Genomic DNA, 14251 nt, shown 5'->3' with positions numbered 1-14251 from the left:
TTTTAAAGAGCATATTTGGCCCCAATGGATCCAGTGTTTCAAATCGTCAATCATATAGCCATTGGTAAAATAAATTCTTCTGGTCAATGTACAATCGCATGAACTCAATTGGTTCGCTAATGAACCGTTCCGAGATTTCATCGAAAACTGTGAGTCAGTCATATGTGAACTTCTTCGAACAAGGCTTATTATTTATCATAGCGTTATTATTGACGCTATAAGTAGGGTAAATATTCCATTGTAGAGGCGCGATGAGGTGTTGAATGTTCAAATTGTTTACTAACACTTCCGGACGTCACCGAGAGCATGCTTACAACACAAAACTTGTAGCTAGGTATATGCTTCGAAAACGTTATTGACCTTACCGTTGCGCGGATAATTGGATGTGCGTACAATAAAACGTTACAGCACTTCATTACACATTTGAATCGAACAAGTTCGAGCCCGAGCAGCGAGTGCGAGACGGTCGTTTGAGTTTGCTAAATGTGTGAGTTGACCAGTCTTTGCTATTGCGGTTGGCAAATCCCTAATAATATATCATCCATCGCGTATCTCTGACGCGGCTTATTTCGGTAGCAACAGCATCATGTTTCGCTTTTGTCATGCGGTGCGAGGCTGCCGCCACGCGGTTCATATTGACCCGATGCAATCGCGAACGAGTGCTGTAGGATTGATGTAGATTTGAGTTGGTAGATGAGAAATGGTTGTAGCTTCGTGCAGTGAAATTTCACTATGGTGTACGCAAAACTCTTCTAGTTACGTACATAGTTCGAGAATTTCGCATATTTGCAATATGTAATGTAATATTAGATTATTCATACAGTGATTATCCAGTGGTTTCCAAACTGGCGGTCAAGATAAACATGTATGGTATTTTATTGTGGTGTTTAATAACACCCGCATGATGACCCGACAAACAGTTCGATTTCCTTCGAAAGAAAAAGTGCTTTGCATAATTTATGTTGTTTCGTTCCTGCATTCAATTTCGTCAAGTTCAGATCATAAAGCGCTAGCAAAGTAATCAAGACCTATTGAAGGAACACTGATTGAGAGGAACATATACTTCCTCTTTTCAATACGCAAAACCATAATACTATGACGGGATGCTGAGCTGGCGGGTCGAGCCCGAGCAAGCTGTGATGTGATGACTGGGATGCAAATGCGACAGCGATGAGCGCCACCCGTCCATCATCATGGTTTAGTTGTGACGTAGTGCATAGCAACTTTTCGAGGACGCCTCGCGACATCGGCGTATACGTCGTCGGTCGGTTACTACCGGCGAGAGTGTGGATTACAATAATTGTAGATTGGCGGTTCTGAAGACCATAAGCCACATGGTATCATCACTGCTTGTTTACTTGCGCTAGACGATAGTCGGTCGGCGAGGGTTTGTCGGCGGTTAACGAGTAGCCGATTCGAGAGGGGCGGTTGCTGTCGGATTGATATTTTATATTGCTTGGAAATTTTGCTACTGTTGTTATCGCTCTGGATTACTTATATGAAAGACTATTTCTATATATAACTTTGAGGGACGGAAATAAGGTTAACGAATCATTTTTTTCAACGACACCTTACGAGCTGTGAGTCAATATGAGCTGATTTGTGATTTGTCTCGTTTGTATTTTTTCAACAGGCACAGAGGAATGTCCCATCCGGTCGGTCGTAAATCGAGTTGGATCACAGCTGGTTCGAGCCTTAACTGAGAAAGGAGTTGCACTGTTAGTGAATCATGGTATTGTGGAGGATAAGGTGAGTTCAATAGATGAATGTTACAGCTCCGCGTCATGGAGGTTGTAGGTAGTTAATAATTACTTACCAATTTATAATGGAGCAAGTTGAGGAATTTATAATAATTGAAGGAAAACTTACCAGAGAAATGTGCACGAGAGTTGCATTGCAACATATTGAACAAATCATATTTGCATTCTGAAGGCTCACCAGAAGCTTCGGTTCGTTTGATCTATTAGGTTGTCCATAAGTGATCAATGCCAACCTATGCTATGGAATGACTATTATGACCATTGTATAGCTTCCAGGCGGTGTTCATGCACATTTGTTTTCTTTTTTGCTAATGCAGCTCAGTATAGCCATCTCCACATGGAACCCCGTCGATTTTACGACAAGGTTTCTTATCTCAAGCAAGGCTAAAAATTCTTCGAGTCCGATTTCGTTATGAAAGCGTCACATGTTACCTGTCTTCCAGATGATGTCTCCGTTTCTCTTTTTCGGTGCACCACGCGCCGGTGCTAAGACTTTTAGCACTGTACCTATGCGGTTGCACGGATGCAGCTTGCTTGTCATCGCAAACAGACCAAACAAGCAGGGCGGTGACCTTCGCTTTTTGCAGTTTTCTTGGCATGGTTACATGGCCGTACAGTTGTAATAGTGCTGGCAGCTGTTGGGTCTGAAAAAAGGGGTTCTAAGTGACTTTTCAGGATGTAGAAAGCTTTGGAGTTGTTCACAAACGGATGTGGATAAACTGCATTGATTTCCCCTAGTGTCGTTTGCCTACAATTATCTGCTTGATTAAGCTTGCTGGTAATACCTACCTAAATTGCATTGAATATTCAGAAAACCTGCCCATTAAAAGGCGATGAAAGGGCTTTTGAACTGCAGAAAACCAATTAACCTCCCTAGCACCTAAAAAATGTGACATATTGTGTAAATTATTCTTTTATTTGTTTTTTAAAAATGACCCCAACTTCTATTCGCTCCCAAAAGTTCATTTTCGAACTAATTTCCAAGCTTCTGAAACCAAATTGAAGGTATGGATTCCTTTGACGTCGTTACGGACTTTTTGGCCATTCCAGTTCCTAGGAATCGGCTGCGAAGGAACATTGGCCAATTTTTAGCGTGATTTGAAATCATGGAAATTCTCACATTTTTTTGTAATCCTTATAAAAATTACCCATTGTGTATTTCCATGGACCATCACATTCCCTGGATTTTCGACGGAAGATCCGGAACATACGTAAAAGTGGTGAATTCATGAATCTTGTCATATAAGAGCGCGGGTTTTAAAAGGTTTTGATTATCGTATTCGGAGCAACAATCGATTGGTGTGACCCATTTTGATAAACCTGAGAGGTCCCCCGGAAGACCCGGATTATCCATAAAAGTGGTCAATTCACGAAACTCATCATAGAAGAGCACGATTTATTTAAAGCTTTTAATTAACGTGCAATAAGTAACACATGAGTGCCGTGATCCATTTTGATGGACCTAAGTGGCCACCAGGGGTCCCCCGGAAGATCCGGAAATTCCGTAAAAATGGTGAAATCATGAAAATCATTATAGAAGATTGCGGTTTTTCAAAGCATTTGATTATCGTACTCTGAGCAACAAACGGTTGTCGTGACCCATTTTGATGGACCTGAGTGGCCACCGGTGATCCCCCCGAAGATCCGGTACATTCATAAAAGTGGTGAATTCATAAAACTCATAATTGAAGATCGCATTTTTTCAAAGCTTTTGATATTATCGTACTCTGAGCAATAAAGGGTTGTCGTGACCCATTGGTCCTCCGGAAGATAAGAAATGTCCCTGAAAGTGGTTAATTCTTGACGCTTGTCCTAAAGGATGCATTTTTTTAAACTTTCTGGTGTGCTTTGAGTAAGAAATAATTGTCGTGACCCAGCCTCATGTACCGGAGTGGCCAATGGAGGTGCTCCGGAAGATCCGGAATAACCATAAAAGTATTCAAAAATGTCACTCATCTTAAAAGATTATCATCATGTTCTGAGTTTCAAATAATTGTTGTGATCTCTTCTTATAGACCTAATGTAAAAATATCGTCGTATCGTCCGGTGTTAAAATTCGATGAAAAAAATTTTCATCAACTGAAAAAAAAGTCCCAAAAATGTTGGCCCCCCCTTGGGAAAATTTTCATGGGTAAACATTTCAAAACTTTGATGAATTTTAGGCACCCCTAAATCATGTCCAATTGAGCTCAAATTTTGCATGGGTCATATTTTGGGGTAATGAAACTTGTGAACAATGTCATGTCTGACTATGGCATGTGGTCCATACGTGAACGTTTCAACTTCTCGTATAAATTCCCTGTGTTATTAGCGCGGTACAATTGATCCGTCTCTTCACGGTCCCGATCTTCCGGCTGGCGCTTTTTCCTTCGGAACACCGAGTTTGTCTGTTCTGCGTTTGTATCGTGTCTCGTTCGCTCTCGTGCAGTGTTGCAGCAATCTCGCCTATGCTGCATTCTTCTTCTCCACTATCTTCTCACATTCGCCGTCATATCCGTCGTTTTTCTTATCCGTGGGGATCGTGCCAAGTGCAGCGGTTGCGGTGCTACCAATGGCGGGTCCAGCCATATTCATGGGACGCTGCGCCTAGCTGCTCTTCCGTCGCATTGCCGGAGTGCAGGATTTTCGGTGTCTGGTTGAACTGGGTGTTCTCCACGTACTCTTCCAGCTTCTTTAATGTTTCGGATTTGTTCCGCAGAATCTGAACGGTCGTTATATTTGCTGTAGTCGTCAACTAACGTCATGAAATATCTTCGTCCTCCAATGGTTTTTCGTCCGCATCGGTCCACAGATATCGTCAAAGATGCAGACCCCTTGTATTGACGGATCACGAACGAACCTCCTTCTAACTAAGCAACTGCGCCAATACTCAAACAGAAGTTCTATGAGAAGTTAAACCGTTCACGTAAGGGCCACATTCATTTATTTAGTTTACATCTAAACAGATAACACTGAATCAACAATTTGACGCTACAATACACGGTTCGAGGCCGCATCTCTGCATCCTTGAATGCGCCCCACGCTCGCCAAGTCGTTTTACACCTGGTCTGACCACCTCACTCGCTGCGCTCCACGCCGTCTCGTACCTGCCGGATCGGAAGCGAACATCATCTTTGCAGGGTTGCTGTCCGGTATTCTTGCAATATGTCCTGCCCATCGTACCCTTCCGGCTTTAGCTACTTTCTGGATATTGGGTTCGCCGTAGAGCTGGACGAGCTCGTGGTTCATTCTTCGCCGCCACACACCGTCTTCTTACACACCGTCAAATATGGTCCTTAGCACCCGTCTCTCGAATACTCCGAGTGCTTGCAAGTCCTCATCGAGCATTGTCCATGTTTCATGTCCGTAGAGGACTACCGGCCTTATTAACGTCGTCACATTTGGTGCGGTGGTGAATTTTTTTTGACCGCGGTTTCTTCTGGAGTCCGTAGTAGGCCCGACTTCCACAGATGATGCGCCTTCGTATTTCACGACTGACATTGTTATCAGCCCGGCTTCCGCATGACACTTTTTTGCGTAATGTTGAACAACAGGCACGAAAGCTCATAACCTTGTCTTAGTCTCCGGCGCGATACGAACGAACTGGAGTGCTCGCCCGAAATCTTCACACAGTTTTGCACACCATCCACCGTTGCTTTGATCAGTCTGGTAAGCTTCCCAGGGAAGCTGTTCTCGTCCAACGGTGACGGTATGGTAATCATCCTAGGAGCACGCCCGCAGAACATACCGGTTCCGATTCTCCAGGAAATCCAGGAGGAGACGAAGCCCCTGGAGTAGACCAACTACCAGGAGAGCTGTTTAAATACGGTGGTGAAGCACTGGCTAGAGCGTAATAATCAAGGTTTGGATGGCCGCATATGATACAATCGATCGGGAACAGCTATGGCAGCTAATGCACGAAAACGGATTTCCGGATAAACTGATACGGTTGGATAGGACTCCACAAAATGCTCATATTGAATAGAGTTTGCCACCGTACCAAACTGACTATCTTCTTCCTCTACTTCTTATTGGCATTACATCCCCACACTGGGACAGAGCCGCCTCGCAGCTTAGTGTTCATTGAGCACTTCCACAGTTATAACCTGCGAGGTTTCTAAGCCAAGTTACCATTTTTGCATTCGTATATCATGAGGCTAGCACGATGTTACTTTCATGCCCAGGGAAGTCGAGACAATTTCCAACCCGAAAATTGCCTAGACCGGCACCGGGAATCGAACCCAGCCACCCTCAGCATGGTATTGCTTTGTAGCCGCGCGTCTTATCGCGTCTTACCGCACGGCTAAGGAGGGCCCCATAAACTGACTATCTACAAAATGCTTATTAGACCGGTAGCTCTCTACGAACACGAGAAATGAACGATGCTCGTGGAGGACCAACGCGCACAAGGAAGTTTTTTTTTTCTTTTTTTTTTTTTTTTAAACTAATTTTATTTGCTAATTATCTAATCCATGCATTCATCTCTTAGACTAGGTGTTCCGTGTTTTCTTAACACTATCATCCTTATTTGCTATGTTATATTTTTAGTTATTATTAATACATTTCAATTGCCTCTGGCAGTTAGATTTTTTCCTCTGGTTGAATTGAACCATGTAGGAATTACTATGTTTTTTACTTAAACTAATCTTAATCTTAAACTAATCTTAATTTTATACTAAGGGTACAAGGAGTTAATCGATGCAATAGAAGATTGCAACGATTTTTGTCTAAAATTGGAAATTATTTTGTTGGACATTTGTTGCAATGTCTCAATATTAGAAATTCTATGAAGTTCATTGGTACTATACCACGGAGGCAACTTCAGAATCATTTTTAGAATTTTATTTTGAATCCTCTGAAGTGCCTTCTTTCTGGTATTGCAGCAACTAGTCCATATTGGCACAGCATACAACATGGCAGGTCTAAAAATTTGTTTGTAAATCAAAAGTTTGTTCTTAAGACAAAGTTTTAATTTTCTGTTTATAAGTGGATATAGACACTTAATATATTTGTTACATTTGGCTTGAAGGCCTTCAATGTGAATTTTAAAAGTTAATTTTTGATCTAGCAGAAGTCCTAAATATTTAGCTTCGCTAGACCAATTAATTGGAATCCCATTCATAGTGACAATATGTCTGCTAGAAGGTTTCAAATAAGAAGCTCTCGGCTTATGTGGGAAAATTATAAGCTGAGTTTTGGAAGCATTCGGGGAAATTTTCCATTTTTGCAAGTAAGTGGAGAAAATATCCAAACTTTTTTGCAATCTACTACAAATGACACGAAGGCTACGCCCTTTGGCTGAGAGACCTGTGTCATCTGCAAACAAAGATTTCTGACACCCTGGTTTTAAATCAGGTAAGTCAGAAGTAAAAATTTTATACAAAATGGGCCCAAGTATGCTGCCTTGGGGAACACCAGCTCTTACAGGTAATCTATCAGATTTAGAATTCTGATAGTTTACCTGCAGTGAGCGATCTGATAAATAATTTTGGATCAGTTTAATAATGTACAGAGGAAAATTAAAATTCAGCAATTTTACAATCAAACCTTCATGCCAAACACTGTCAAATGCTTTCTCTATATCAAGAAGAGCAACTCCAGTCGAATATCCTTCAGATTTGTTGAGCCGGATTAAGTTCGTAACTCTTAATAACTGATGAGTGGTTGAATGCCCATGGCGAAAACCAAATTGCTCATCAGCAAAAATAGAATTGTCATTAATATGAACCATCATTCTATTTAAAATAATCTTTTCAAACAGTTTGCTTATTGAAGAAAGCAAACTGATTGGGCGATAACTAGAAGCCTCAGCTGGATTTTTGTCCGGTTTCAAAATTGGAACAACTTTGGCGTTTTTCCATTTATCTGGGAAGTATGCCAATTGAAAACATTTGTTAAATAAATTACCCGAAAAGGATAAAGAGCTCTCTGGAAGTTTTTTGATAAGTATGTAGAAAATACCATCATCACCCGGGGCTTTCATATTTTTAAATTTTCTAGTAATAGATCTCACTTCATCCAAATTAGTTCCCAACGAAGGGTCAAAGACATTATCTTGGTTGAGAATGTCTTCGAAGCTTCGTGTAACCTGATCCTCAATTGGACTAGTGAGACCTAGACTAAAATTATGGGCACTCTCGAACTGCTGAGCAAGTTTTTGAGCCTTTTCGCCATTTGTTAATAAAATTTTATTTCCCTCTTTAAGCGCTGGAATTGGCTTTTGAGGTTTTTTAAGAATTTTCGTTAATTTCCAAAAGGGTTTCGAACTGGGATCCAACTTCGAGACATTATTCTCAAAGTTGGTATTTCTCAGAATAGCAAATCTCGCCAAATAACTTTCAACGCGGGATCGCGAGTTCTTTGGTATTGCCTTCGCCTCACATTTTTAAGACGGATCAGTAGCTGAAGATCGTCGTCAATAATAATGGAGTTGAATTTAATTTCACATTTAGGAATTGCAATGCCTCTGGCTTCGACAATTAAATTTGTCAAAGATACGAGAGCATTATCAATATCACTTTTGGTATCGAGAGGAATATCAACATCAAAATTCCTATCGATATACGTTTTATATAAATCCCAATCAGCTCTATGATAATTAAAAGTAGAGCTGATTGGATTATAAATGGCTTCTTGTGAGATTTCAAACGTCACAGGAAGGTGATCAGAGTCAAAGTCAGCATGAGTTACCAATTGGTCACACAGCTGACTTGAATCCGTTAAAACTAAATCAATTGTAGAAGGATTTCGACTGGAAGAAAAACATGTTGGTCCATTGGGATATTGAATAGTATAATATCCCGCACGCACAGGGAGTTTTCGAAAGGAACGTGCTGCTTATCTATGGTGGGGTGCAGATGGCGGACGGTACGTTCGGAAGACGGCGGTTGGCCGGGCACGTAGCCAGAATGACAATAATCCGGTGAAAATGGACAATAATCCGGTGAAAATCCGACGGGAACAAGAAGGCGAGGTGCCATGTGAGCAAGGTGGATCGATCAGCCATGGACCTTGCTGAAAGGAGAAAACTTCAATGCACTGCACAGGACACTCCGGCCTTAGTCTGATATTGACGTTAACGTTCTGTCAAACAGAACTGTAGTTAAAAATCCTGTCGTCTCCACCCTGGCCTGCAGAGCGCCAACGAGAGTCTCTTATTCCTCCGGTAGACTGCTCAGCTGGATGACTACATGCCACTGGTCATCGAGCACGTTGTTGGGCTGCACATCGTTCAGCTTCTCGAAAAAATACCTATAGGTCCGAAATGTGGATTTCCATGTTCCATTCTTGTCCAAAAATAATCGACAACCTTGCGCATGACGGATACCTTCGTGGGCAATGCTTGTCCCTTGCTTCGGCAGCAGATTTGGCCTTCCTAATGTGTGCCAACTGATTATCTTCCACGGACAGTCCAGCAGCACTTGTTCATCCTTTGTCTTCCAGGCAGCGGTTTCCGGTTCAGGATTCTTATCCTTTACGGCGGTCCAAGATCCTTCCTTGACCAGAAGCAGCTTAATACGGAAACTCCAGTTGTCGTATTTTTTTTAACTATCGTGTATTTAGAAGGCTCACTTGCTGTGAAGCCTTAAGGAGCCGGAGTCATTTATAAAATACATTTACATATGTTAATGTATTTAAAAAATCATATGATTCTTATATATAGTGTTAGTTTTAGAGAGTTGTCGTGAGAAGTACCGTTGAGCTTCGCACACGACTTATCAATTCAGGCGGTTGTTCGATTCTTCAGTAAAAAATGTCTTCAAACTTCACCGGTCTTGATTTGAATGCTGGGCCCATAATCTATTGGCACCCCAAGGAAAGTTGATAGTACCGGTATAATGAAAACAGGTGTGTCTCCAGCGTTGGTTTGATAAAAAGTAATTTTTTAAGGCTAAGGCTCTTGAAAGGAAGCATCCGAGTCTCTTGGAAGGGAGATTCGGAGCCTCTTGACAGGAAGCTTCGGAGCCTCTCGAAAGGAAGCTTCCGAGCCTTTTGAACGAAAGCTCGTGAGTTGCTTGGAGAGAGCCTTCCAAGCCTCTTGCAACGAAGCTATTTAGCTTTTCGGAAAAAGCCTCTCAAATGGAGGTTTCCAAGCCTTTAGGTTCTAGATTTTAATTACTCTACGTTTTGTCCCACAGCCCTTCATACATTGTGCTGGTTGTAGTGGCAGGATTTAATAGGTTTTGATTTGTTGATCGACATGCATATTATGTACAATACAAAGTTTTGGAATCAAAAATGATACAACTATCTTTTATCAAAACTTTATCAATGATTGTTTATTAAAATTGTAATATATCCGCCGTTACGCATTTTTGTTCCGGTTACCCCCTGGGGCCAGCGAAGGGTACATGTACCCCAGGTTGAGAATCAGCGGTTCCCCTAATGTGCAAAAAGGCAAGTATTGTGCCTTGCAACAAAATGACAACTTTCGTGATAATTTTCCAAGCCTCTCATAGATGTGAAATCCGCAGTACAAATAGCACGTACTATCAAAACATTCATCGCCACAATCCACCACGTGGCTGCCATATTTTCAAAAATATCAAAGTAGCTTTTTTCCTAGAAGTATGTTTTTCTTAGGCGACTATCTTTTGTTGCGATTAAAAATCAGCGGAGGAGTAGATTTTTTATTGGCGGCACAATAAGTCACAAACAATAAGTCAGAAAACTAATTCATTGGGAAAAAGAAAAAAACTCATGCACAGCCTGCTTGCTTATGTGGCTGCTAAAAACCGAGTCGTAGTGATTTTTCACTCAAATTTATTGCTTTTATCAGTTGAAGAAGTGCATAAATTTAGTGTAATGTAACTAAAATAAGCTTGATACACTTTTTTAGAGAAGCAGTGATGAATATCTCTCTACAAAACGATATATTATCGCTGATTAATTTGCGTGATGAGCCAACATTACACTTTAAGTAGGATAACATTAACTCCCGCGACTCCACTATTAAAATATTTTTGAAACCTTCAAGCTGATTTTATAGAATGACGATAATTATTTACATCTCATGGAAACTAAAGGCTCCCCAAGACCTAAGCGATTTCATCGCCGCGACGACGACAACTAGTCGCCGCGATTCTGCAGGTCGCTGCAGGCAATGTTCGCTTCCATACCAACGGCGACAGAATCGCTGTCGCCAAGCGATAGAATCGCGTCGCGACTGTCGCGTCGCGTGTGTTTGGGGGAACCTTAATGCCTATCAGGATTGACTGTAATAAAAACTATAGAGGTTGCATTTTGCGTCATCCTTGCTTTGGTTGGTTGTGGCATGCTCTCTCTACATTCCACCGGAATAGACTCTACTCTACTGACTATCAAAAATTACTGTCTGACACGAACTCAACCCGTCTCAACATTCAGCTTCGTCTTTGTGGAAGTGGTCTAAAATTCAAACAAATTTGTTACGCTACTCTGCACCGGCTTACAAATGAAATCGACAACGTCTGCGACACTAACAACTAACAAAATATTGATATTAATAATTGATTTGCCTACATCGTGACCGCTTTATCAAACTGCAAGTGATAATAATTGTTGTCTGAGCCTTCGGAAAGCCTATCCGGCTCAAGGTCTGGTCAGCGGAGTATCGAACCATGATGACAACAGTGGCGCATCATTCACGTGTTTAGGTGCAAGTGTGTTATCTTTTCCTGTTTTGCGTGCTCGCAAAGAACGGGATTAAAGATTGATCCCTGTTGATTTCTTTCTTGCGAAATGCTACGGAAAAATATGTTGTTCTCGCTTTTGAGAGATGACGTATTGGCGGAGTACAATGGCAATGGATTTGACGGTTTGGAAATGAAAGTTTTAAATCGTACGGTTTTAAGCTTCAGGATTGGACTGACATATTTTCTCAAATTAGAAGATTAAAGAGATTAATCGCGAGCCTGCACAATTGACAAACAATGGTTGATATTTTTTTTCCAAATCCTCTCCCTGTTTGTAACAAAATTATGAAATCAGATTTGCAAAAGTTTAAAATTTCCTCTACAGGCCTCAAATTGTTTAAGAACATCACGTGACCTCCCTCTGTTGTTTAATTCCAGATCAAATACGCCTACAATCACTTGGACGACTTCTGCAAACTGCCAGACACCACCAAGGAGCTGTATCTCAGGAAGGACGGTAATCACGGATATGTTAAACCGGGACAGGAGCGCTTCGATGGCAAATCGAAGGATATCCGGCACACTTTCAACATTTGCACGCTGAAACCGGAAGCAAAACTCCCAGAAGAACCCCTACCTGGTTTTCGGGAACACATCTCTGACCTGGCGACAGATTTCCAACGTTTATCGTCCCTGCTGCTGCAAGCCCTGGCTGTGGGACTAGAAATGCCATACAAATACTTCCTCGAGAAGCATTCTCACATTTTGGACGGTGAGGGCGAGAACCAGTCGACATTCCGATTGCTGTACTACCCGCCACTGATCGAAGACGACGGTAAGAACGAACTGCAACGGGGTACCTGCAAGTACAGTCAACAGCGTTGCACAAGGGACGAAATCGATCTCTCATTACCCGAGGACTACAAGCGAAAGCTTGCCGAGGAGCAAGAGGCTCACGAAGCGCATTACACGCGCTGTGGCGCACACTGCGATTATGGCACGTTCACCCTGCTGGTACAGGACTCGGAAGGTGGTCTCGAGGTGAAGCTACCCGGTTCGGACAAGTGGAAACGGGTTGGTTTTCTGCCCGGTGCCATTCTAATTAACGCGGGCGAGCTACTGTCGACGTGGACGAATGAGAGGCTTCCCGCCCTGGTGAGTGTTTTGTATGGGAATACATTTTGTACCGGGTTGTTGATTGCGTTTTCATTGCAGCCACACCGTGTTGTGATACCGGAAGAGGAATCCCTTAAATGCCGTGGAAGACATTCGATAGCATTTTTTGTGCACCCTGGTAAGCGAATCTAAATGGCAGCAATGTTTGCTCGACTGCAAATGACGTGCTAACCAAATCCTATAGTTTGGGAAATTAATCATAGATTAATAAGAGTCCATTTTCCAGATAACTGCACGGACATCGAACCGCTTGAGATGCCTACCTCCAGTTCATCCAACTCACTTGATTCGATGGATAAAAAGCCAAAGAACCGGAAAAAATCATTTAAGACGGCCAAGACAAAGTATGTGCATTAAATTATGTCATTATGTATTAAAAACATGCTTCTATACATTTATTTTTACTTTCGCAGAATCTACAACGCCTATCAACATGTGCAACGTCGCTTCAAGGAAACGTATGCTTCCTAGACAAGGACCTAACAAGGCACAATGCAAGGACTGCCTCAACAGACAATTGGAAACTTAATTGCGCATCCCTAGAGTACGCGGGACGTAATCCATCAAGCCAATTTAAGGACGTTAACTAGCATTATTACGAAGGAGCGCAACAATCGAAACTTAAACTGAAACAAAACTACTTACTCATACCACTGCTATTGGCAGCGGTTAATTGTAGCAACAACAGCAGCAGCAGCAGCAGCAAAATCGATGGTTGTGAATATGTGCGGCGGGGGCTAAAACTGCAAAACTTATACCCAAATTGGATCATCAATCACGTTGCTCCCCCCCGGGTGGTCGTCCATGCTCCGTTTTTCTCCCGCCAAGTTCTGTCATTAGATGAAATATCAATTTTCATGTTTTGTTTTCGGACGACCTGGAATGTAAATAGCGCATTGCCAGAAACAGAGCAGTAGGAACTATTTATTCTACTCCATCTATTTATTGATTTTCTGTTTTTTTTTCTGTGAGCCGTGAATAGACATATTTCTGCGATTTTTACTTTGTTGAAAAAAGGATTGCTTCATCCGTCCCAAAACGTTCACAAACGAGAATAGCAGTTTTGCATGGAACTGCCGTTTGTTGCTGGTAACTAACTGTAGTAAATTATACAATAGAACAGAGTCGTCTGCATGCCGGGAGTCGTATACCATTAAAACAATTTCAATAATTCATATCAAATAATTAGCTAATAATATTTTTTTTATTATTGGTAGAAACAATTATAAAGTCTGAAATTTCTATAGCCTTTTGAGCGTAGATGTCGAACAAATAATTCATCCTTTAAATTTTACCATTCACATAACTTTTAACTTCAACCCGCTGCTATAAATAATGAAGTGATATCCTGTGAGAAGACAAGCAAATTATACATATTTTTTTTTAAATAAATACATTTTCATTTTACAGACAATGATTGGGTGTGTTTAAATTTTGAAAGAAAATATTTTGTTTGGTTTTAGGAAAAAAATTGTAGTTAAACTGAGCCCAAGTCCTGGTGTAAGGTAGGACGCTAAACAGACCTGACGCGACGGCCCTCCGACGAGACAGGTGGTTTGCATAGGCCCAATAAGCCACCTTCAAAAACAACCATTACGAAACACATAGAAAATAATACGACTCTATACAATCGGTAACGACCTAGGCGAAGAATAAAGGATCAAGGAGCTTGGAACATGGAACTTCAAGTCGCTAGGCATCGCAGGTTGCGACAGGATAATC

General features: G+C 41.6%; 1 protein-coding gene across 1 annotated transcript in view; it reads left to right on the top strand.

The window, feature by feature from the left end:
• The window catches only part of LOC134204930 (uncharacterized), a 66155-nt gene extending 52209 nt beyond the window's left edge, over nt 1-13946 (top strand). Inside the window, exons 2-6 of the mRNA XM_062679747.1 lie at nt 1634-1749; nt 11792-12508; nt 12569-12647; nt 12756-12873; nt 12943-13946. Of these exons, the coding sequence (XP_062535731.1) occupies nt 1634-1749; nt 11792-12508; nt 12569-12647; nt 12756-12873; nt 12943-13000 (1088 nt within the window). The 3' untranslated portion in view covers nt 13001-13946. The remainder of the gene's footprint in view (nt 1-1633; nt 1750-11791; nt 12509-12568; nt 12648-12755; nt 12874-12942) is intronic.
• Nucleotides 13947-14251: the final 305 nt, after the last annotated feature.

The sequence above is a fragment of the Armigeres subalbatus genome, chromosome 1, assembly GCF_024139115.2.
Source record: "Armigeres subalbatus isolate Guangzhou_Male chromosome 1, GZ_Asu_2, whole genome shotgun sequence".
Lineage (NCBI taxonomy): Eukaryota > Metazoa > Arthropoda > Insecta > Diptera > Culicidae > Armigeres > Armigeres subalbatus.
Note: the sequence above shows the minus strand (reverse complement) of the source record. Positions and strands in the feature narration are given on the sequence as shown.